This window comes from Eubalaena glacialis, chromosome 4, assembly GCF_028564815.1.
Source record: "Eubalaena glacialis isolate mEubGla1 chromosome 4, mEubGla1.1.hap2.+ XY, whole genome shotgun sequence".
NCBI lineage: Eukaryota > Metazoa > Chordata > Mammalia > Artiodactyla > Balaenidae > Eubalaena > Eubalaena glacialis.
The window spans coordinates 98,577,607-98,601,958 of NC_083719.1; the positions used below are offsets into that span (position 1 = coordinate 98,577,607).

Genomic DNA, 24,352 nt, shown 5'->3' on the forward strand with positions numbered 1-24,352 from the left:
TATAAATCTGAATACCGATCCTCTACTTAAAACTCATCAGTGGCATTCCATTACACTCTTTACTGTGTTGTACAGAAGCCCTACCTGATCTGTCATCTGCTGTTCTCTTCAACTTTTCTCCCAACACTATCCTCTTGCTTTAGTAGGCTTCAGCCAAACTTCTTTTTTTTTTCCATACCAAACTCTTTTACCTTATTAAAGCCTTTTTACATACTATATCTACTACCTAAAATGCTTTTCTTCCTTCTTGTTAAATGGCTTATTCCTTCTTGTCCTTTAGGTCTCACTTAAATGACACTTTTCAAAGAGGCCTTTCGTGATCAGCTTATCTCAACTGTTGTTAATATTCTTGATCCCAATGCTATTTTCTTCTTTATAACACAGCTAAATACAATTTATATTTAGTTTTCTATTATTTGCCTGTTTTTTTCCCCCACTAAAATATAAATGCTGTGAGGACAGTGACTATATATATGTCTTAAAATTTCTTACATTGGGTATACTTTTCACACATAGTGGATACGTAATAAATTTTTGTTGATTGGATGAATAAATAAGGGAATTGTGTAAAGCGATGTTGAAGGCATAGAATGTCAAAGAAGCAGCAGCCAAGTACTGGTTACTTTACTTTCTTATAACAAAGTACCCAAAAATGGGATAAATTGCTAATATTAGACTATATAATTGAATGTGTTAAATCAGATAGTTGGATGATAAATTCTGTAACTCTTTTATTTTAGCCTTTTCTACCTGCTTCTCAAAGTAGAGCAGAATATGATTCAGAGGAGAGTCTGGAAAGTGATGACGAAGATGAAGATGTTTCAGCTTCAGATTTCCATCTCCAAGAGCATTCTAATTCAAATTCATATAGGTATGGAATATTTAATTTTAAGCTTCTTTAAAAAAATTTGTTATGTAATTTTGAAAATAATACATGAAATTAATAGCTTGGTGAATTATAACCCAGATCTCTTTAGCTGAAATTGTTAAATTCCCTTCCTTAACAATAATTCCACAGTTAATTTTTGATTACCCTTGAATGGACAATCTGTACTTTTTTTCAGTTCTCATAAATCTTGCTATCATATCATTCCTTACCCTTTGCTCCCTACAATAAACACCATAAATGGACAATCTATACTTTTTTTCAATTCTCATAAATCTTGCTATCAGATCATTCCTTGCCCTTTGCTCCCTACAATAAACAAACCACATTGTTTTAGCCTAAAAGATCTAATGTCTTTTCAGTACACTAGTACTCAAAGATGTCAGTGATTTCTGTCTTAAAAATGGCATATGTGGAACACATATAAAAATCATAAATGTTCAAATACCCTCAAAGCTCCAGTGCTACATTATTATCCTTACATGCATAAGTGATAGTATGATATGTTGTTTATATCTGAAAGGTGTATATATTTTATTATGACATGGTATGTTAATTGTGTGATCGAAAAATATAAATTTTCCAAAAGAAGTAAGTATATTAGGGAAAACGAAGTACTCCTTTATCGAAAAGAAAAGTTTTTATGAGATTTTTTAAAAATTAATTTTTATTGGAGTATAGTTGATTTACAATGTTATGTTAGTTTCTGCTGTACAGCAAAGGGAATCAGTTATACATATACATATATCCACTCTTTTAGATTCTTTTCCCATATAGGTCATTACAGAGTATTGAGTAGAGTTCCCTGTGCTATACAGTAGGTTCTTATTAGTTATCTGTTTTATATATAATAGTGTGGATATGTCAATCTTAGTCTCCCAATTTATCCCTCCCTTTTCCTTTTTTCCTTTATCCTTTTTCACCTTGGTAACCATAAGTTTGTTTTCTACATCTGTGACTTTATTTCTGTTTTGTAAATAAGTCCATTTGTACTATTGTTTTAGATTCCACATATAAGCGATACCATATGATATTTGTCCTTCTCTGTCTGACTTACTTCACTCAGTATGACAATCTCTAGGTCCATCCATGTCGCTGCTAATGGCATTATTTCATTCTTTTTTGTGGCTGAGTAATATTCCATTGTATATATGTACCACATCTTCTTTATCCATTCCTCTGTCAGTGGACATTTAGGTTGCTTCCATGTCCTGGCTCTTGTAAATAGTGCTGCAATGAACGTTGGGGTGCATGTATCTTTTCAAATGATAGTTTTCTCCAGATATATGCCCAGGAGTGGGATTGCTGGATCATGGTATAGTAGCTCTATTTTTAGTTTTTTAAAGAACCTTCAAACTGTTCGCCATAGTGACTGTACCAGTTTACCAATTTACATTCCCACCAACAGTGTACGAGGATTCCCTTTTCTCCCCACCCTCTCCAGCATTTATTGTTTGTAGATTTTTTGATGATGGCTCTTCTGACCAGTGTGAAGTGATTCCTCATTGTAGTTTTGATTTGCATTTCTCTAATAATTAGCAATGTTGAGCATCTTTTCATGTGCTTTTTTGCCATCTGTATGTCTTCTTTGGAGAAACGTCAATTTAGATTTTCCACCCATTTTTTGATTGGGTTGTTTGTTTTTTTGATATTGAGCTGAATGAGCTGTTTGTATATTTTAGAGATTAATCCCTTGTTGATCACTTAGTTTGCAAGTATTTTCTCCCATTCTGAGGGTTTTCTTTTTGTTTTGTTTATGGTTTCCTTTGCTGTGCAAAAGCTTTTAAGTTTAATGAGGTCCCATTTGTTTATTTTTGGTTTTATTTTCACTACTCTTGGAAATGAGTCAAAAAAGATCTTGCTGCAATTTATATCAGAGAGTGTTCTGCCTATGTTTTCCTCTAAGAGTTTTATAGTATCCTATCTTACATTTAGGTCTTTAATCCATTTTGAGTTTATTTTTGTGTATGGTGTTTGAGAATGTTCTAATTTCATTCTTTTACATATAGCTGTCCAGTTTTCTCAGCACCATTTATTGAAGAGACTGTCTTTTCTCCATTGTATATTCTTGCCTCCTTACTCGTAGATTAGGTGACCATAGGTGGGTGGGTTTATCTCTGGGCTTTCTATCCTGTTCCAATGATCTGTATGTCTGTCTTTGTACCAGTACCATACTGTTTTGATTACGGTAGCTTTGTAGTATAGTCTGAAGTCAGGGAGTGTGATTCCTCCAGCTCCATCTTTCTCTCTCAGGATTGCTTTGGCTATTCGAGGTCTTTTGTGTTTCCATACAAATGGTAAAATTTTTGTTCTAATTCTGTGAAAAATGCTATTGGTAATTTGATAGGGATTGCACTGATTCTGTAGATTACTTTGGGTAGTATAGTCATTTTGACAATATTGATTCTTCCAATCCAAAAACATGGTATATCTCTCCATCTGTTTGTGTCATCTTTGATTTCTTTCATCAGTATCTTATAGTTTTCTGAGTACAGGTCTTTTGCCTCCTTAGGTAGGTTTATTCCTAGGTATTCTATTCTTTTGATGAGATAGTAAATGGGATTGTTTCCTTAATTGCTCTTTCTGATCTTTCATTGTTAGTGTATAGGAATGCAAGAGATTCCTGCGTATTAATTTTGTATCCTGCAACTTTACCAAATTCATTGACAAGCTCTAGTAGTTTTCTGTTAGCATCTTTAGGATTTTCTGTGTGTAGTATCATGTCATCTGCAAATAGTGACAGTTTTACTTCTTCTTTTCCAATTTGGATTCCTTTTATTTCTTTTTCTTCTCTGATTGCTGTAGCTAGCACTTCCAAAACTATGTTGAATAAAAGTGGCAAGAGTGGACATCCTTGTCTTATTCCTGATCTTAGAGTAAATGCTTTTAGCATTTCACCGTTGAGTATGACGTTAGCTGTAGGTTTGTCATATATGGCCTTTATTATGTTGAGGTATGTTCTCTCTATGCCCACTTTTCTGGAGAGTTTTTATCATAAATGGGTGTTGAATTTTGTCAAAAGCTTTTTCTGCGTCTATTGAGATGATCATATGGTTTTTATTTTTTAGTTTGTTAACGTGGTGTATCACAATGATTGATTTGCGTATATTGAAGTATCCTTGCATTTGTGTATATTGAAGTATCCTTGCGTATACTGAAGTATCTTGCATCCCTGGGATAAATCCCACTTGATCATGGTGTATGATCCTTTTAATGTGTTGTTGGATTTGATTTGCTAGTATTTTGTTGAGGATTTTTGTGTCTTATGTTCATCAGTGATATTGGCCTGTAATTTTCCTTTTTTGTGATATCTTTGTCTGGTGTTGGTATCAGTATGAGATTTTTATTTGCTGGTGTCCTGTGTTAACCTGATTTTGTTTTTTTGAATATATGGAATATTTAGATGGCTCCAAAGTCAATCTGTGTAACTCAACAACAAAATAACCCAAATAACCCAATTTAAAAATGGGCAAATAAGTTGAAGAGACATTTTTCAAAATAAGCACATGAAAAGATTCTCACTATCACAGATTACTGAGGAAATGCAAATAAAAACCACAATGAGAGATCCCCTCACACCCATTAGATTGGCTATTATCAAAAAAACAGAAAATCACAATGTTGGCAAGGGTGTGGAGAGATTGAAACCCTTGTGCACTGTTGGTAGGAATGTGAACTGGTGCAACCACTGTGGAAAACAGTATGACAGTTCCTCAAAAATTAAAAGTAGAATTACCATGTGACCCAGCAGTTTCCCTTCTGGATATACACCACAAGAAATTGAAAGCAGGTGTTGAACTGGTAGTAGTACACTCATGCTCATAATAGCATTATTCATAATAGCCAAGGGATAATTGCAACTCAGGTGTCTGTCAGCAGATTGAATGCAATAAAGAATGTGGTAGATACATAGAGTAGAATATTATTCAGCCTTTAAAGGAATGGAAATTCTGAGACATGCTACAATATGGATGAATCTTGAGGGCATTTTGCTAGGTAAAATAAGCCAGGCAGAAAAAGACAAATGCTTGTATAATTCCACTTATGTAAGATACCTAGAATAGTCAAATTCATAGAGACAGAAAGTAGAATGCTGGTTGCCAGGGCCTAGGAGACGGGCAAAATGGGGAGTTACTGTTTAATGGTTATAGAGTTTCAGTTTTTCAAGATGAAAAGAATTCTGGAAATGGATGGTGGTGGTGGCTGCACAATATGAATGTACTTAATGTCACTGAACTGTACACTTAAAAGTAGTTAAGATGTCATATGTATTCTACCACAATTTAGAGTAGTAAAAAATCAGTACTCTAAGAAATAAATTTTTTGCTTGAAAAAAAAAATGCCAAAGTATCTTTTTTTAATTAAAAAAAGGAAATCTGTATAAAACTATAAAATCTGAAGTCTCATATCTCTTCCACTTGAGTCCTCCTCTACAACCTCTACAGATACTTATTTTTATTAGTTTCTGGTTTATCCTTCTGTTTTCAAAAATAAGGGGGTGTGTGTGTCTCTGTGTGTGTGTAAAATCTTATTTCCGCTGCTTTCTTACACAGAAGGTAGCAGGTAGCATACTATATATAATGTTTATAACTTGCTTTTTATTTATTAATACATGCTGGGGTTCACTCCATATTAACATTTAGCCATCCTTTTGGCTACCCTAAAATATTCCATGATTCAGAGCTAGTTATTCAACCGTTACAATTACTCTGATGGGTAATTTGGTTGTTTCTACTCTTTTGCTGTTGTAGATAATGCTGACATGAGTAACTGCATGCATGTATTGTTTTGTTTTTGTGGAAGTATATCTTCAGGGTAGATTCCTGGTAGTGAATTGTTGGGATAAAGAGTGTGTAGTCTTCTCAATCCCTAAGTAAATTTTTAACAGATCTACTGTTGCTTTATTTTTAGTTGGTCATTGATGCGTTTGGCAATGGTGCAGTTGGTGCTCAGCAGTTTGAAGACTTTCTATCCCTTTGCAGGTCATGATCTTGCAGGTAATAAATAGCTTAACATGAACTTACATTGCCATTGCTTTTGATTGACTTATTTTGTATTTTTTTCAAGTAGTGGAGAAAACGTTTAGTAACTTCCTATGGGTCTATCATATTGTTAGGTGCTTTTAGGAGGACAGGGTCCAAGAAAGCAGGGAATCTGAAGCTGATGTGATTGACTGTATTGAGACTGTGTTTATAGCTCTAGCCAAGGTGTTGGAGATTTAATAGTTGTAGACACGTAGGAAACTAAACAAAAGCAAAAATTTAGTAATTATTAACTCTGAGGGAGAAAAGGTTGTACAGAAAAGAAAGGGGCATGATAGTATACCAAGTAGTTCAGCTGTGATCTGTATTTACATATATATAAAACAAAGTAGACACTAAATTATCAATCTAACCAAAAATTACTAGGGACTGTATTGGAATGATGGAGAGAGGGGAAGTTAATTCTCATATTTCATAGTAGTAAATCAGTAGATCATTTCTAAAATAGAAAAAAATCAATAAGCATATTATTTAGATTTTTGAAGGTAAACAGCAGGAATAGCTAAAAGTTGAAAGGGGGATCAGGATTCAGGAGTATGGAAGTGTAGAACTGGAAAGTGCTGAGTTTTGTAATAAGTATTATTTCACTTTTTTTACCTTGTATATTATTTTAATTTTCAAAAGAAGTCTAGCTATGTGCTGTACATAAATTGGGCTGATACAAAGGCTTAAAGCAATTAATTTTCCTCCCAAACATATTTTTATAATATTCAGGTACATTTTTTGTGGGAAATTAAAGTCAAAAGCAGTGATTGCTATAGCAGTTATTTTTTTATTTATTTATTTTTGGCTGTGTTGGGTCCTTGCTGCTGCGCATGGCTTTCTCTAGATGCGGTGAGCGGGGGCTACTCTTCATTGCAGTGAGCCGGCCTCTCACTGCGGTGGCTTCTCCTGTTGCAGAGCACGGACTCCAGGTGCACAGGCCTCAGCAGTTGTGGCTCGCAGGCTCTAGAGCGCAGGCTCAGTAGTTGTGGCGCACGGGCTTAGTTGCTCCACAGCATGTGGGATCTTCCCGGACCAAGGCTCGAACCCATGTTCCCTGCATTGGTAGGCGGATTCTTAACCACTATGGCAGTTATTTAAATCACAAGTCACAATTGTTATTCCAAGGTCTAGTAGTAAAGGTAAGATGTAATTTTGACCTAGATTGCCCTTTTTTTCTGTTGTCCTAGGTCACTAACTATGTTGAAATGCTCTACAGATTGATGACATTCTTTTCAATCCTCTGGATTTCTGTGCCCACCTCTCTTTCACATCTCCTCTGCTAAGATGTGTGTTTATATCTTATTCTCTACATTGAATATAACATTTTACTGCAGAAGATAAATGTGGGTCAATTTTATTTTCTCTTTATAGAGCTTCCAGTTAGTTCACCGCTTTGTCATGCCGTTCTAAAAACTCTTCAATGTTGGGAACAAGTTCTTCTCCGACGACTTGAAATCCATGGGGGGCCACCTCAAAACTATATCGCAAGTCATACCTCTGAAGAGAGTGTGTCTGCAGGTCCTGCAATTCTCCGCCACAAAGCTTTGCTGGAACCTACAAACACTCCTTTCAAGTAGGGTTTCATATGAATACTGTTCTAATATGAGTTTTATTAAATCAGAATGTCATCAGGTGGTGTTTAAAGAAAAAATATTTTAGTACTTCAATATTTAATTTGCTGTTCTAGGCTCATATCTGTGTCTTTGTGTGATGCATATTGTAGTCCGGATGTTAGCAAACATTTCTTGCAAAGGTTCATATAGTAAATATTTTAGCCTTTACTGGCCCTACAATCCTTTTTGCAGCTATTCAACTCTGCCATTGTAGAGTGAAAGCAACCATAGACAGTAAATGAATGGGCATGGCTATGATCCAATAAACTTTTTTTTTTTAATATTTATTTTATATTGGAGTGTAGTTGATTAACAGTGATGTGTTAGTTACAGGTGTACAGCAAAGTGATTCAGTTATACCCATGTAAGTATCCATTCTTTTTTGAATTCTTTTCCCATTTAGGCTATTACAGAATATTGAGACAAGTTCCCTGTGCTATACAGTAGGTCCTTGTTGCTTATCTATTCTAAATATAGTAATGTCAATAAACTTTATTTTTGAATATGAAAGGTAGGCTGGATTTGAGCCATGGGCCAGTGTTTTCTGACACCTACGTTGGAGCAGAGCTATTTGGAATAGCTAGTTAGCAAACTGTTTTACTGTACATGAGGAGATAAAGCATTTGCACCAAGAGGTAAATCAATTCAGTGCTTGCTTCGTTAAGAAAGTCTTACTACAAAAAATGTTAACTGAACTAAACAGTGTACTTAGTGGCTTAGTGACATAGTTGATTCACATTCTTTCATGGGAGTTCATGGTCCAGTATGTGTTCACAAACAACACTTTGAGTAGTTTTGCTTCTAGATCTTTTGTAGGAAGCATACCTCTTTTGTTAGATCTTTCTTAGGTTAAAGGTCAGCAAACTGCAGCCCATGGGGCCAAATCCACTCTCCTTCTGCATTGTAAATAAAGTTTTGTGGATTACAGCCACACCCTTTCATTTTAGTATTACCTGTGGTTGCTTTCCCACTTCAGTGGTGAAGTTAAGCAGTTGGGGGAGAGACCATATGGCCCACAAAGCCTGAAATATTTACTATCTCTTCTTTTAAGAAAAAGTTTGCTGATTGCTACCCTAGATGATGTGGTCTGATTCTAGTTAATTTATTATTATAAACATTCATATAGCACCAAGGAAATATAGTCAGATTAACCAGAAATCTCTGAAGTGTATGATGAAATATATTGTCTCTCTGTAGATCTAAACACCATCTGTCACTGTCTGTGAAGAGACTTTGGCAGTACTTGGTGAAGCAGGAAGAAATTCAAGAAACGTTTATCAGAAATATATTCACAAAGAAAAGGTGTCTAAATGAGGTCTGTATAAATTAAAACTTGTTTGCTATTTTATTATTAAAGTCTTTTGTATTTTTATTTTATTGTATTTTAACTATAAAGAATAAGTTGCATTTTACAGACTTTTAAAAAACTCATTGTTTATGTCATAAACATGTATTATGTAGTTAATACATAGAAGAAGAGAGGGTCAGTATTTTCCTAACCAATTTAATTTAAAGTAACTAATTCAGATGTATTTGGGACTTTTTTTCCCAAAAAAGATACTGTTTGACTTAAGATTTTGTGTCTTGTTTCCTGGTTTTGAGTTGTCATGATTACCATTTTAAGAGGCAAAGTGGAAATTTCCCATCATTTTCATGTGATAAAGTTTATCTTAGAAGTTTCATTGAAAGTAGGTTTGTATACTGCAAACATTTCATATTTTCAAATTTTACATTTTCCTTTTTTTGTATTGATTATACTTCTTAGTAAAATTTTGCAGACTCAAATTAATTTATAATTATACTGTAATTGGTTGATTATACCTTGATGTTATTATCATAAAGATTATTTTTCTCATTTAGTTCAGTGCTACTAGTAAGTCCAGTTTGATGATATGGGGAACCTGTACTGGAATATAAATTAACATATTGCCTCTTTCTTTGAAATAGTTTTGCTATTAAAAAGTTTTGGATAAATTAAACAGTGGACTTAGTGATGCAGTTAATTCCGTATCTTCTCATGGATCAGTAACAAAGAGTTCAAGACTGGCAGCTGGTTTGTGGATCACACTTTGAGAAGCACTGAACTAATCTAAAAGCAAGCTTTGCAGTTGTTGAAGTGGGAGGAGAAAAGGAAGATATTTCAGTTGGAAAAATAAGGAAATAGAATGGCTTCTTAATAGACAAGTTAGCAAAAAGCAAGATGGCATCTAACCTTATTGAAAAAGGAAAATTACATATATCTCATTGTCTCTGTTTAAGAACTAATTTGTAAGAGGCAACTGCATGTGTTGTTATTTACTATTTGCCTGATTGTGTAAATATATTTAAATAGCCAAGTCAGGAGACAAAATATATAGTGTTCTTGCTAATAACTTAGAAGACTTTTGACGTGTGTACCTTAGTATAACATTGAAATCTAGGCAAACAATAGATACAATTAGATATAATACAAATTAATGTATTTCTTTTTAACCTTATGTCAGATATATCTTAAATATTTAGTATATGAATTCCCTTTAAAACAGTTTAAGAAATTTTTTGGATAAATAAAATTAAAAATGAATGTGCTAGATAAGAGTGTCAGAGTAACTATAATATGTTTACTGCTGAGGTAATGTTTCTTATTTTAAATATACCTTTGCCTAAAATAATTTATTTCAAGTTTTAGAGCATCCTGATAATGGTATATGAAGCACTGCTGCATTCTGTATAAATAGCATGTTTACTCTGCTTGTTATTACTTCTTTGATTTCTTTGATGCACCTTGTAATATGAACATGCAGATATGGCATAGTAATTTCAGGTACAAAATCATTTTTTAAAAACCATTGCTGTATTTGATTAATATAGTTATGAAGATAAAAACATTTCTCCACTGCTGATACATTTAGTGCATTTGGGAAATGAAATCATTCTCAAAGCAAACAAAACAGAAAACTAGTTTACCACTAGATTGTCTAGTTGAATCAGGAAATAGAGTCATTAAGGAAATAGAGGAGCATAACCAAGCCAGAATGCATATGGAAGGATAATGGATAAATGAGTACAACTATACCTGTTAAATTCCTCTGCTGTTTTATTCTTAGTTTTCTTAGGAGTTTCATGATATCTTAAGAAAATTTTAGTTATTTTTATATTGTAATTATTTTAATCAAAAGCATGAATATGAATGTTGTACTGAAAGGTTTATAGCTATCATTAAGCTAAATATTTTCTCCGATTTTAGTTTTTTTTAATCTCCAAAATGAATATGATATACCTTACAATACTTTGATTAGCAGATTTAACTTATTTAAAACCTGGCGTGATTAATGGTAGTTATTAGAAATTTATTGTTACTACTTTGTTGTTTTATTCTTGATGGTGATAGTGACATTTTGATAAAGGAAATATGAAAAGAAAAATTTTATATAGTAAAACATAGATTAGATGGAATTAAATAAAATATTAACTTTATAGAGTTGGTACAAAGTTATTTAATCTTTACTGGAAAGTTGACTAGCCTTTTTGTGGTATTAAGAAAATTACCTTCCATCTCTCTGTTTTATAAAATGATGATTATACTTAAATAGTTGAGCCCAAGTCACTGTGACTTTTCAGATGGTTAGGAAATATTAATAGATGCGTGACAGGCCTTGTATTTCCAGCGGGAGACGTTGGAGAGTATTTTGAGAGTGCTGCTGTTTTCTTTATTCCTTTACATGTTTGGAAATGAAATTTTCTTCATCTGACATTAAAATCCTTGTGTATCCTCAGTTCTTTTCTTTTCGTATATAATGTAGTTTGCTGGCACATGCATTTTTAAAATAGAAGTTCTTTCCTGTTTGTGCTTATTTGGAAGTAAAGTATAGATAGCTGCAAATAGACTATATCTGAATCATAACCAACAAAAAAAAAAATGCTTGACAGCTGTCATTTTTATCCCCAATTCCTTTTTCTGTTTTTTTTCATTTTCTGAGAACTAAAGATCTTGAACCATCTCTTTCTTTAACAAGTGCTAATATCCGCTTTTAAAAATGATATCTGTCTCCAAGCATTTTATTGACTGTTTCTGGCTAAATCAAGAGAAGGAGAGAATTAGAAACCTAGGAATCAAAAATTTTCTAATCAGGAGGTCTTCCTTGAGAAATGAGGTACCGTAATGGAGACAAGACGTAATAGTGTGTAAGAGAACAATTTGACTTTAATTTTCAGTTGATAGTACTCTGGCACTAGTAGCTCTGAAATTTGTAGTATAAAGTACTTTGGGCTCAATCTTGCTTTAATGTCAACGTTTCAAATGAGTTCAGTGGGTAAAAATTTCTTAGGAAATAGAATAAAATTTATAGTGATAGTTAAGGAGTTCTGAGGGATTAAGTTTTCCCCAACCCCCAATCATGCATCCCCACACATGCTTCTTTTAAAATATATGAAATTTAAAAAATAATAACTCAGTCCAGTGTTGTTTTTTAGTAAATTTAGTTAAAAATAAAATTTAAAAAAATATCCCCAGTATTCTGCATGTTACATCTCATCCTTACTCTTTGTCATGTGGTTATTCTTTCTTGATGAAGTCATTAGAGGACAGCTGTGAAACCATCAAAAATTCTATGATGGAGGAGCCAAACATCAATAAGGTACAAAATATCATTCAACTGAAATTAGAAATTGCATTCTTTAACAAGAAAAACAAAGTGTTTGCATTTTAGTTTTGGACTGGACTTTGTTTCCAATGCAATTAAATTACTATTCCCTCACATTATTCTTTTTTTAACAAGTTAAATGTTACAGTCATAAAAATTGTTTCTGTTTTGTTATTAAGACAATGCAGTTTTAAAGGGAGTTGAATGTATCCTGTTTTGGCTGCAGATTTTTCTGAGTAAATAAAACTAAGGTTCTTAATAAAATGTAATTACAGTAGGTATTATAGAAGTATAGTAGTATTGTTCTGTTTCTGCGAGTATCACTTTTGAAGTTAAAGTTCTCTCCTATGATGTAAATTACTTGAAATATATCAAGTACTATTATGTAGCCTTTGTTTTACTGGTACCAGTAGCATATAGCACATTGCCTTATGCTTAGTAAGTACTCAGAGTACTTGAGAATAAGAGCGGAAAGGATGAGAATTTGTACAATCATAAAATAACTCCCAGATGTTCTGTGATCAAACATGCAAATACAACTTATAGTAGGTTGGTATTTAATTTATATGTTTCATATTCTTATTTTAAGACAATCTCAACAGAGTAATTTTTAGGGGAATGATTTCTCAAAATATTTTTTTTAAGGCTACTAATTCCCACTTCTTTTTCTTTCCCAAAGGATTCTATGCAATTAATTTAAAAAGACTGATTTGATATAAAGTGTATATTGTAACTAAAACTTTGGCAAAGTAAATATATGCTGTCCATACTTAACTTTGGAAATTTCTAATGGCCTTCAGAAGTTTTGAGGGAATGTAATTCAGACTTTTAATCCGTTAACAATATTCTTTGCCTGGGTAATCATTAATTATTATAGTCTATACATTATCATGAATTCTTATCCTAAGACTTTTCTTTTGACAGATTTTATAAAATGTTAATAATCAGAATGTTGTATTTCTGTAGTCATCACACTACATCAAAAGGCAGTCATTCTGTTTGGTTAACATCATAACCATTTTTGGCCAGAATTTTCCAAGCCATCTGCTACAGTTTTATTTTAAACAGGTTTGTTAGGTATACCTGACTTAAAGTAACTGCACATATTTATTAAAGTGTAGAGTTTGGTCAACTTTGACATATGTATACATTGGTGAAGCCATCATCACAATCAAGATAATGAATATATCCATCAACCTCAAAACTTTAATTCCTTCCTTGCTTCTCCCTTCCTACCTTTGCCCTCTTTCTCTCAGGCAACTACCAATTTGCTTCCTGACATTACTGATTAGTTTGCATTTTCTTGAATTTTATGTAAATAGAATCATACAATATGTCTTTTTTTCCCTGTGTCCTTTCTCTTAGCATAATTATTTTGAGATTCTTCCATATTGTATATTTCAGTAGTTCATTCCTTTTTATCACTGAAGTATATTCATTGTATGGCTATAGCACAGTTTGTCCATTTACCTGTTGATGAACACTTGAGCTGTTACCATTTTGGGGCTATTTCAAATAAGACTACTTAATCATATTCAGGCACAGGTTTCTTTGTATGAGCATATGCTTTCATTTCTCTTGTGTAGATGCCTAGGAATGGAACGACTGAATCATAGTGTAGGTGTATGGTTAACTTTTTAAGGAACTGCTTAAGTATTTTCCATTGTACCATTTTACATTCTCAGCGACAGTATATGAAATCAGTTGCTTAACATTCTCACCAACACTTAGTATGGTCAGCCTTTTTATTTTAGCCATTCTAGTAGATGTGTAGTGGTAGTTTGTTATGGATTTAATTTGCATTAAGCATCTTAATCATGTGCTTATTTGCCATTTGTGTAACTTTTTGGTTGAAGTGTCTTTTCAGATGTTGTGTCTATTTTTTATAGGGTTGTATGTTTTCTTAGTTGAGTTTCAACAGTTCCTTATGTATTTTAAATACAAATCAGATATGTGATTTTAAAATCTTTCCTCTTAGATGATTTCTTGTCTTTTCATTCTCTTTACAAGTTCTTTTAAACTGCAGAAGTTCTTAATTGATACATTGGACCTCATCAAAATTTGTTCTGTGTATGGATTTTCTTTCTATAAGAATTTTGCCTAACCTAACGTCACAAAGTTTTTCTCCTGCTTTGTTGATGTTTTATAGTCATAGTTAGGCCTATGACCCAGTTTCAGTTAATTTTTTAATATGGTGTGAAGTATGTATTATAGTTACTTTTTTTTTAAATCTGTGTATCAGTTGTCCCACCACTTTGATTATCCTTTCCTCCACTGCATTGCCTTTCTCTCTTTTGAAAAGTCAACTGACATATATCTGGAAGTTTATTTCTGGACTCTAATTCGGACCATTGATCTATTTGTTTATCTTTATGCTAATACCCTACTATCTTACTGCACTGACTAGAACTTCCAGTCTAGTATTGAATAGAAATGGTGAAAACAGACATTTTTATCTTGTTCCTGATCTTGGGGGGAAAGCATGCAGTCTTTTGTCATCAAGTATGATGTTATCTGTAAGGTTTTTGTAGATGCCCTTCATAAGATTGAAGAAGTTTCTTTCTTTTTTCAGGTTGTTGGGAGTTTTTAATCAGGCATGGATGTTGGAATTTGTCAAATGCTTTTTTTTTTTTTTCTCCTGTTGAGATGATCATATGGTTTTTCTGCTTTTAGTCTGTTAATATGGCTAAATAGATTGATGGCTTTGTTTGATGTTAAATCAACTTTGCATTCCCAGGGAAAGAACCATATGGTCATGATGTGTTATATTTTTTATATATTATTAGATTTGATCTGTTAAAATTTTTGTTAAGAATTTTTGTACCTATGTTTACAAAAGATACTGGTTTTTAGTTTCTTTTAATGTTTTTGGGTTTTTTGTTTTATCTTTTTTTTTTTCATGTGTGTGTGTGTGTTTTGTTTTGTTTTGTTTTAACAAATGCTGGCCTCACAGAGTGAGTTGGAAAATGTTCTCTCCTTTTTAATTGTTTGGAAGAATTTGTGTAGAATCAGTATTATGTCTTCTTTAAGTGTTTGGTAGAATTCACCAGAGAAATTATCTGGGCCTGGAGTTTTTAAATCTACAACTTCAGTTTCTTTAACAGATATAGGGCAGTTCAGGTTTTCTGTTTCTTCTTGAGTGAGCTTTTGGTAGTCCATACCTTTCAAGAAATTTGTCTGCTTCATTTCCGTTGTCATATTTATCGGTGTAAAGTTATGCATAGTATTCCCTTATCCTTTTAATATACAGTAGAATCTATGGTGATATTACCTCTCATTTCTCTGCTATAATCTTGAAAACAAAATTATTTCTTAATATTTATATTCCCTAATACTTTGGGTATTGGTGTCATTTTATATTCATCTGATTGCTTCCCATTTCCTTCTGGTATGCCTTTGATAGTCTTTAGATCTCATCTTCATGTTTGTTTTATTATATCATTAGAGTAGTGCTGAAGTACTCCAGGCATACAGCTTTATATTGTAGAAAGTCTTAGTAACTGAAAACAACTAATGAGACCTGGAGTACAGCTTTTCTATAGACCTGTTCTGTGACACTGAGCTCATTCCACCCTTGAAGTCTTATTTACTAATAATGTAAAATGAGAGTTGATAGTTTTAAACATGCTGCTTCTTTAATTGAAATAGTAGTAGAATCCTGGAGTTAGTCTGTTAGTGCTTTTCCCTTCTTCACTCCTAAGGGAAGCTTTGTGGAACCCAGACACTATTCAGATCAGTTTCCACATAAAATTTCTTTTTTTAAAAATTGTGGTAAAATATATGTATAAAATTTATCAGTTTAATCATTTTAAGTATACAGTGACATTACGTACATTCACATGGTTGTGCAACCATCACTACCGTCCGTCCCCAGAACTTTTTCAACTCCCTAAACTGAAACTCTTTACCCATTAACAGTAGTTCTCCATTTCTGCCACTCCTCCCCCCAGCCCCAGCCAATTACCATTTTACTTTCTGTCTATGAATTTTACTACCCTAGGTACCTATATAAGTGGAATCGTACAATATTTGTACTTTTCTGACTGTCTTATTTCATTTAGTGTAACACCTTCAAGGTTCATCCATTTCATAGCATGTTTCAGAATTTCCTTTCTTTTCAAGGTTAAATAATATTCCATTATGTATATATAGCATTTCGTTTATCCATTCAGCTATTAATGGGCATTTGGGTTGTGTCAATCTTTTGACTATTGTGGGTAGTACTGCTGTGAACATTGGTATACAAATATCTGTTCCAGGCTCTGCTTTCAGTTCTTTGTGTATTTACCTTGAAGTGGAATTGCTGGCTCATATGGTAATTATTTGTTTACTTTTTTTTTTTTTGAATTTTTGAATTTTATTTTATTTATTTTTTTATACAGCAGGTTCTTATTAGTCATCAGTTTTATACACATCAGTGTATACATGTCAACCCCAATCGCCCTGTTTACTTTTTTTATCTGCTTAATCTCATAAAAACTCATTTAGCATTCATATTTGGATTCTTTTCCCTTATTTATCCAGCCCAATCACATTTTATAAGCATGACTTGAAACCTTATATTAAGACCTTTAAGACCATATTCATTGTGATTTTTTTTTTAACATCTTTATTGCAGTATAATTGCTCTACAATGGTGTGTTAGTTTCTGCTCTACAACAAAGTGAATCAGCTGTACACACACACATCTCCCCACATCTCCCCCCTCCTGCATCTCCCTCCCTCCCACCCTGCCCATCCCACGCCCCCAGGTGGCCACAAAGCACCGAGCTGATCTCCCTGTGCTATGTGGCTGCTTCCCACTAGCTATCTGTTTTACATTTGGTACTGTATAGATGTCCATGCCACTCTCTCACTTTGTGCCAGCTTACCCTTCCCCCTCCCCGTATCCTCAAGTCCATTCTCTAGTAGGTCTGCGTCTTTATTCCCGTCTTGCCCCTAGGTCCTTCATGACCATTTTCTGTCTGTTTGTTTTAGATTCCATATATATGTATTAGCATACGGTATTTGTTTTTCTCATTCTTACTTACTTCACTCTGTATGACAGACTCGAGGTCCATCCACCTCACTACAAATAACTCCATTTCGTTTCCTTTTATGGCTGAGTAATATTCCATTGTATATATGTGCCACATCTTCTTTATCCATTCATCTGTTGATGGACACTTAGGTTGCTTCCATGTCCTGGCTATTGTAAATAGAGCTGCAATGAACATGGTGGTACAAGAATCTTTTTGAATTATGGTTTTCTCAGGGTATATGCCCAGTAGTGGGATTGCTGGGTCGTATGGTAGTTCTATTTTTAGTTTTTTAAGGAACCTCCATACTGTTCTCCATAGTGGCTGTATCACTTTACATTCCCAACAAAGTGCAAGAGGGTTCCCTTTTCTCCACATCCTCTCCAGCATTTATTGTTTGTAGATTTTTTGATGATGGCGATTCTGACTGGTTTGAGATGATATCTCATTGTAGTTTTGATTTGCATTTCTCTAATGATTAGTGATGTTGAGCATCCTTTCATGTGTTTGTTGGCAATCTCTATATCTTCTTTGGAGAAATGTCTATTTAGTTCTTCTGCCCATTTTTGGATTGGGTTGTTTGTTTTTTTAATATTGAGCTGCATGAGCTGCTTGTAAATTTTGGAGATTAATCCTTTGTCAGTTGCTTCATTTGCAAATATTTTCTCCCATTCTGAGGGTTGTCTTTTCATCTTGTTTATGGTTTCCTTTGCTGTGCAAAAGCTTTTAAGCTTCATTAGGTCCCATTTGTTTATTTTTGTTTTTATTTTCATTTCTCTAGGAGGTGGGTGAAAAAGGATCTTGCTGTGATTTATGTCATAGAGTGTTCTGCCTATGTTTTCCTCTAAGAGTTTCATAGTGTCTGGCCTTACATTTAGGTCTTTAATCCATTTGGAGTTGATTTTTGTGTATGGTGTTAGGGAGTGTTCTAATTTCATTCTTTTACATGTAGCTGTCCAGTTTTCCCAGCACCACTTATTGAAGAGGCTGTCTTTTCCCCACTGTATATGCTTGTCTGCTTTATCAAAGATAAGGTGACCATATGTGCGTGGGTTTATCTCTGGGCTTTCTATCCTGTTCCATTGATCTATATTTCTGTTTTTGTGCCAGTACCATACTGTCTTGATTACTGTAGCTTTGTAGTATAGTCTGAAGTCCAGGAGCCTGATTCCTCCAGCTCCGTTTTTCTTTCTCAAGATTGCTTTGGCTATTCGGGGTCTTTTGTGTTTCCATACAAATTGTGAAATTTTTTGTTCCAGTTCTGTGAAAAATGCCAGTGGCAGTTTGATAGGGATTGCATTGAATCTTTAGATTGCTTTGGGTAGTATAGTCATTTTCACAACGTTGATTCTTCCTATCTGAGAACATGGTATATCTCTCCACCTGTTTGTATCATCTTTAATTTCTTTCATCAGTGTCTTATAATTTTCTGCATACAGGTCTTTTGTCTCCTTAGGTAGGTTTATTCCTAGATATTTTATTCTTTTTGTTGCCATGGTAAATGGGAGTGTTTTCTTAATTTCACTTTCAGATTTTTCATCATTAGTGTATAGAAATGCAAGAGATTTCTGTGCATTAATTTTGTATCCTGCTACTTTACCAAATTCATTGATTAGCTCTAGTAGTTTTCTGGTAGCATCTTTAGGATTCTCTATGTATAGTATCATGTCATCTGCAAACAGTGACAGCTTTACTTCTTCTTTTCCGATTTGGATTCCTTTTATTTCTTTTTCTTTTCTGATTGCTGTGGCTGAAACTTCTAAAACTATGTTGAATAATAGTGGTGAGAGTGGGCAACCTTGTCTTGTTCCTGATTTTAGTGGAAATGGTTTCAGTTTTTCACAATTGAGGAGTGTTGGCTGTGGGTTTGTCATATATGGCCTTTATTATGTTGAGGTGAGTTCCCTCTGTGCCTACTTTCTGGAGGGTTTTTATCATAAATGGGTGTTGAATTTTGTCAAAAGCTTTCTCTGCGTCTATTGAGATGATCATATGGTTTTTCTCCTTCAGTTTGTTAATATTGTGTATCACGTTGATTGATTTGCGTATATTGAAGAATCCTTGCATTCCTGGGATAAAGCCCACTTGATCATGGTGTATGATCCTTTTAATGTGCTGTTGATTCTGTTTGCTAGTATTTGTTGAGGATTTTTGCATCTATGTTCATCAGTGATATTGGCCTGTAGTTTTCTTTCTTTGTGACATCTTTGTCTGGTTTTGGTATCAGGGTGATGGTGGCCTCGTAGAATGAGTTTGGCAGTGTTTCTCCCTCTGCTATATTTTGGAAGAGTTTGAGAAAGATAGGTGTTAGCTCTTCTCTAAATGTTTGATAGAATTCGCCTGTGATGCTGTGTGTTCCTGGGCTTTTGTTTGTTGGAAGATTTTTAATCACAGTTTCAGTTTCAGTGCTTGTGATTGGTCTGTTCATATTTTCTGTTTCTTCCTGGTTCAGTCTTGGAAGGTTGAGCATTTCTAAGAATTTGTTCATTTCTTCCAAGTTGTACATTTTCTTGGCATATAGTTGCTTGTAGTAATCTCTTATGATCCTTTGTATTTCTACAGTGTCAGTTGTTACTTCTCCTTTTTCATTTCTAATTCTATTGATTTGAGTCTTCTCCCTTTTTTTCTTTATGAGTCTGGCTAATGGTTTATCAATTTTGTTTATCTTCTCAAAGAACCAGCTTTTAGTTTTATTGATCTTTGCTATCGTTTCCTTCATTTCTTTTTCATTTATTTCTGATCTGATCTTTATGATTTCTTTCATTCTGCTAACTTTGGGGTTTTTTTGTTCTTCTTTCTCTAATTCCTTTAGGTGTAAGGTTAGGTTGTTTATTTGAGATGTTTCTTGTTTCTTAAGGTAGGATTGTATTGCTATAAACTTCCCTCTTAGAACTGCTTTTGCTGTATCCCATAGGTTTTGGGTCGTCGTGTTTTCGTTGTCCTTTGTTTCTAGGTATTTTTTCATTTCCTCTTTGATTTCTTTAGTGATCTCTTGGTTATTAAGTAACGTATTGTTTAACTTCCATGTGTTTGTATTTTTTACAGATTTTTTCCTGTAATTGATATCTAGTCTCATAGCGTTGTGGTCGGAAAAGATACTTGATACGATTTCACTTTTCTTAAATTTACCAAGGCTTGATTTGTGACCCAAGATATGATCTATCCTGGAGAATGTTCCATGAGCACTTGAGAAGAAAGTGTATTCTATTGTTTTTGGATGGAATGTCCTATTTAAGTCCATCTTGTTTAATGTATCATTTAAAGCTTGTGTTTCCTTACTTATTTTCATTTTGGATGATCTGTCCATTGGTGAAAGTGGGTGTTAAAGTCCCCTACTATGATTGTGTTACTGTCAATTTCCCCTTTTATGGCTGTTAGTATTTGCCTTATGTATTGAGGTGCTCCTATGTTGGGTGCATAAATATTTACAGTTGTTACATCTTCTTCTTGGATTGATCCCTTGATCATTATGTAGTTTCCTTCTTTGTCTCATCATAAGTCTTTGTTTTAAAGTCTATTTTGTCTAATATGAGAATTGCTACTCCAGCTTTCTTTTGATTTCCATTTTCATGGAATATATTTTTCTGCCCCCTCACTTTATCTGTATGTGTCCCTAGGTCTGAAGTGGGTCTCTTGTAGACAGCATATATACGGGTCTTGTTTTTGTATCCATTCAGCCAGTCTGTGTCTTTTGGTTGGAGCATTTAATCCATTTACATTTAAGGTAATTATCGATATGTATGTTCCTATTACCATTTTCTGAATTGTTTTGGGTTTGTTATTGTAGGTCTTTTCCTCCTCTTGTGTTTCCTGCCTAGAGAAGTTACTTTAACATTTGTTGTAGAGCTGGTTTGGTAGGGCTGAATTCTCTCAGCTTTTGCTTGTCTGTAAAGGTTTTAATTTCTCCGTCAAATCTGAATGAGATGCTTGCTGGGTAGAGTAATCTTGGTTGTAGGTTTTTCCCCTTCATCACTTTAATTATGTCCTGCCACTCCCTTCTGGCTTGCAGAGTTTCTGCTGAAAGATCAGCTGTTAACCTGATGGGGATTCCCTTGTGTGTTATTTGTTGTTTTTCCCTTGCTGCTTTTAATATTTTTCCTTTGTATTTAATTTTTGATAGTTTGATTAATATGTGTCTTGGTGTGTTTCTCCTTGGATTTATCCTGTATGGGACTCTCTGTGCTTCCAGGACTTGATTAACTATTGCCTTTCCCATATTAGGGAAGTTTTCAATTATAATCTCTTCAAATATTTTCTCAGTCCCTTTCTTTTTCTCTTCTTCTTCTGGAACCCCTATAATTCGAATGTTGGTGCGTTTAATATTGTCCCAGAGGTCTCTGAGACTGTCCTCAATTCTTTTCATTGTTTTTTCTTTATTCTGCTCTGCAGTAGTTATTTCCATTATTTTATCTTCCAGGTCACTTATCCGTTCTTCTGCCTCAGTTATTCTGCTATTGATCCCTTCTAGAGAATTTTTAATTTCATTTATTGTGTTGTTCATCTCTGTTTGTTTGCTCTTTAGTTCTTCTAGGTCCTTGTTAAACGTTTCTTGTATTTCCTCCATCTACTTCCAAGATTTTGGATCATCTTTACTATCATTATTCTGAATTCTTTTTCAGGTAGACTGCCTATTTCCTCTTAATTTGTTAGGTCCGGTGGGTTTTTACCGTCCTCCTTCATCTGCTGTGTGTTTCTCTGTCTTCTCATTTTGCTTAGCTTACTGTGTTTGGGGTCTCCTTTTTGCAGGCTGCAGGTTCGTTGTTCCTGTTGTTTTTGGTGTCTGCCCCCAGTGGCTAAGGTTGGTTCAGTGGGTTGTGTAGGCTTCCTGGTGGAGGGGAGTAATGCCTGTGTTCTGGTGGATGAGGCTGAATCTTGTCTTTCTGGTGGGCAGGTCCACGTCTGGTGGTGTGTTTTGGGGTGTCTGTGGCCTCATTATGATTTTAGGCAGCCTGTCTGGTAATGGGTTGTGTTGTGTTCCTGTCTTGCTAGTTGTTTGGCATAGGGTGTCCAGCACTGTAGCTTACTGGTTGTTGAGAGGAGCTGGGTCTTGGCGTTGAGATGGAGGTCTCTGGGAGATTTTTGCCATTTGATAATACGTGGAGCTGGGAGGTCTCTTGTGGACCAGTGTCCTGAACTTGGCTCTCCCACCTCAGAGGCACAGCCCTGATGCCTGGCTGGAGCACCTGGAGCCTGTCATCCACACGGCTCAGAATAAAAGTGAGAAAAAAAAGAAAAAAATAAAATAAAATAAAGTTTTTAAAATACAAAATAATTATTAAAAAATTCTTTTAAAGGAATTAAGAAAAAGAAAGAAGAGAGCTACGAAACCAAAAAAACAAATCCACTAATGATAACAAGCACTAAGAACTATACTAAAAAAAAAAAAAAAAAAGTACAGACTGAACCCTAGGACAAATGGTAAAAGCAAAGCTATACAGACAAAATCACACACAGAAGCATACACATACACTCTCACAAAAAGAGAAAAAGGGGAAAATATGTATATATTGTTGCTCCCAAAGTCCATCTCCTCAATTTGGGATGATTCGTTGTCTATTCAAGTGTTCCACAGATGCAGGGTACATCAAGTTGATTGTGGAGATTTAATGCGCTGCTCCTGAGGCTGCTGGGAGAGATTTCCCTTTCTCTATTTTGTTTGCACAGCTCCTGGGGTTCTGCTTTGGATTTGGCCCCGCCTCTGCGTGTAGGTCGCCTGAGGGCGTCTGTTCTTGGCTCAGACAGGACGGGGTTCAAGGAGCAGCTGATTCGGGGGCTCTGGCTCACTCAGGCCAGGGGGAAGGAGGGGTACGGAGTGCGGGGTGAGCCTGTGGCAGCTGAGCCTGGCGTGACGTTGCACCAGCCTGAGGCGCACCGTGCGTTCTCCCAGGGAAGTTGTCCCTTATCACGGGGCCCTGGTAGTGGCGGGCTGCACAGGCTCCCAGGAGGGGCGGTGTGGGGAGTGACCTGTGCTTGCACACAGGCTTCTTGGTGGCCGCAGCAGCAGCCTTAGCATCTCATGCCCGTCTCTGGGGTTCGCGCTGATAGCCGTGGCTCGCGCCGTCTCTGGAGCTCCTTTAAGCGGCGCTCTGAATCCCCTCTCCTCGCACACCAGGAAACAATGAGGCAAGAAAAAGTCTCTTGCCTCTTCAGCAGCTCCAGACTTTTTCCCGGACTCCCTTCCGGCTAGCCGTGGCGCACTAGCCCCTTCAGGCTGTGTTCACGCAGCCAACCCCAGTCCTCTCCCTGGGATCTGACCTCCGAAGCCTGAGCCTGAGCTCCCAGCCCCCGCCCGCCCCGGCAGGTGAGCAGACAAGCCTCTCAGGCTGGTGAGTGCTGGTCGGCACTGATCCTCTGTGCAGGGATCTCTCTGCTTTGTCCTCCGCACCCCCGTTGCTGCGCTCTCCTCCGTGGCTCCGAAGCTTCCCCCGTCCGCCACCCGAAGTCTCTGCCCGCAAAGGGCCTTCCTAGTGTGTGGAAACCTTTCCTCCTTCACAGCTCCCTCCCACTGTTGCAGGTCCCTTCCCTATTCTTTTGTCTCTGTTTTTTCTTTTTTCTTTTGCCCTACCCAGGTATGTGGGGAGTTTCTTGCCTTTTGGGAGGTCTGAGGTCTTCTGCCAGCGTTCAGTAGGTGTTCTGTAGGAGTTGTTCCACATGTAGATGTATTTCTGATGTATTTGTGGGGAGAAAGGTGATCTCCACGTCTTACTCCTCCGCCATCTTGAAGCTCCTCTCCCCATTGTGATTTTTTTTACTCTGATTTTATGTCATATGACTTTCAGTGTTTGTAGCACATGTGAGTTATGTATTTCTATTTGCCTGTTTCATGTCCCCAGTTCCTTTCTTTCCCAGCTTAGATTCCATGATCCATCATTATGATCAGTCCCTTGCAAACCTCAGCCTTTTTGCCCTGTTCTCTCTACACTGTACTTGCCTTGAAAATTCCCAAACCTGTTTAAACCTAGCTCTCTGTCTACTCTGTGTCTGCACCCAAATAGCTGAACATGGATGAAGAAAAAGCACAAACCATGGGGGCTTGCCTTATTTAAAATTTATAGCCGCAATCCCAAATTAAACTATTCCACCATCATAATTGTTTCTTCATTCTCTTTTCCATTCTCCCCACTTTTTCCTTCTTACCTCAAACTTCCAGTATTTCTTTACTACTTTCTATGGATGACCTTGTTTT

The 24,352-nt window shown here is 35.4% G+C and overlaps 1 protein-coding gene across 2 annotated transcripts in view; it reads left to right on the forward strand.

Moving 5' to 3' along the window:
- The window catches only part of DMXL1 (Dmx like 1), a 129,760-nt gene that overhangs the window by 74,140 nt on the left and 31,268 nt on the right, over positions 1-24,352 (forward strand). Inside the window, exons 30-34 of one of the 2 annotated variants that reach the window (XM_061189539.1) lie at positions 741-871; positions 5,798-5,883; positions 7,285-7,486; positions 8,724-8,841; positions 12,080-12,142. In XM_061189539.1, the coding sequence (XP_061045522.1) occupies positions 741-871; positions 5,798-5,883; positions 7,285-7,486; positions 8,724-8,841; positions 12,080-12,142 (600 nt within the window). The remainder of the gene's footprint in view (positions 1-740; positions 872-5,797; positions 5,884-7,284; positions 7,487-8,723; positions 8,842-12,079; positions 12,143-24,352) is intronic. The other variant, XM_061189540.1, reaches the window with a different exon arrangement.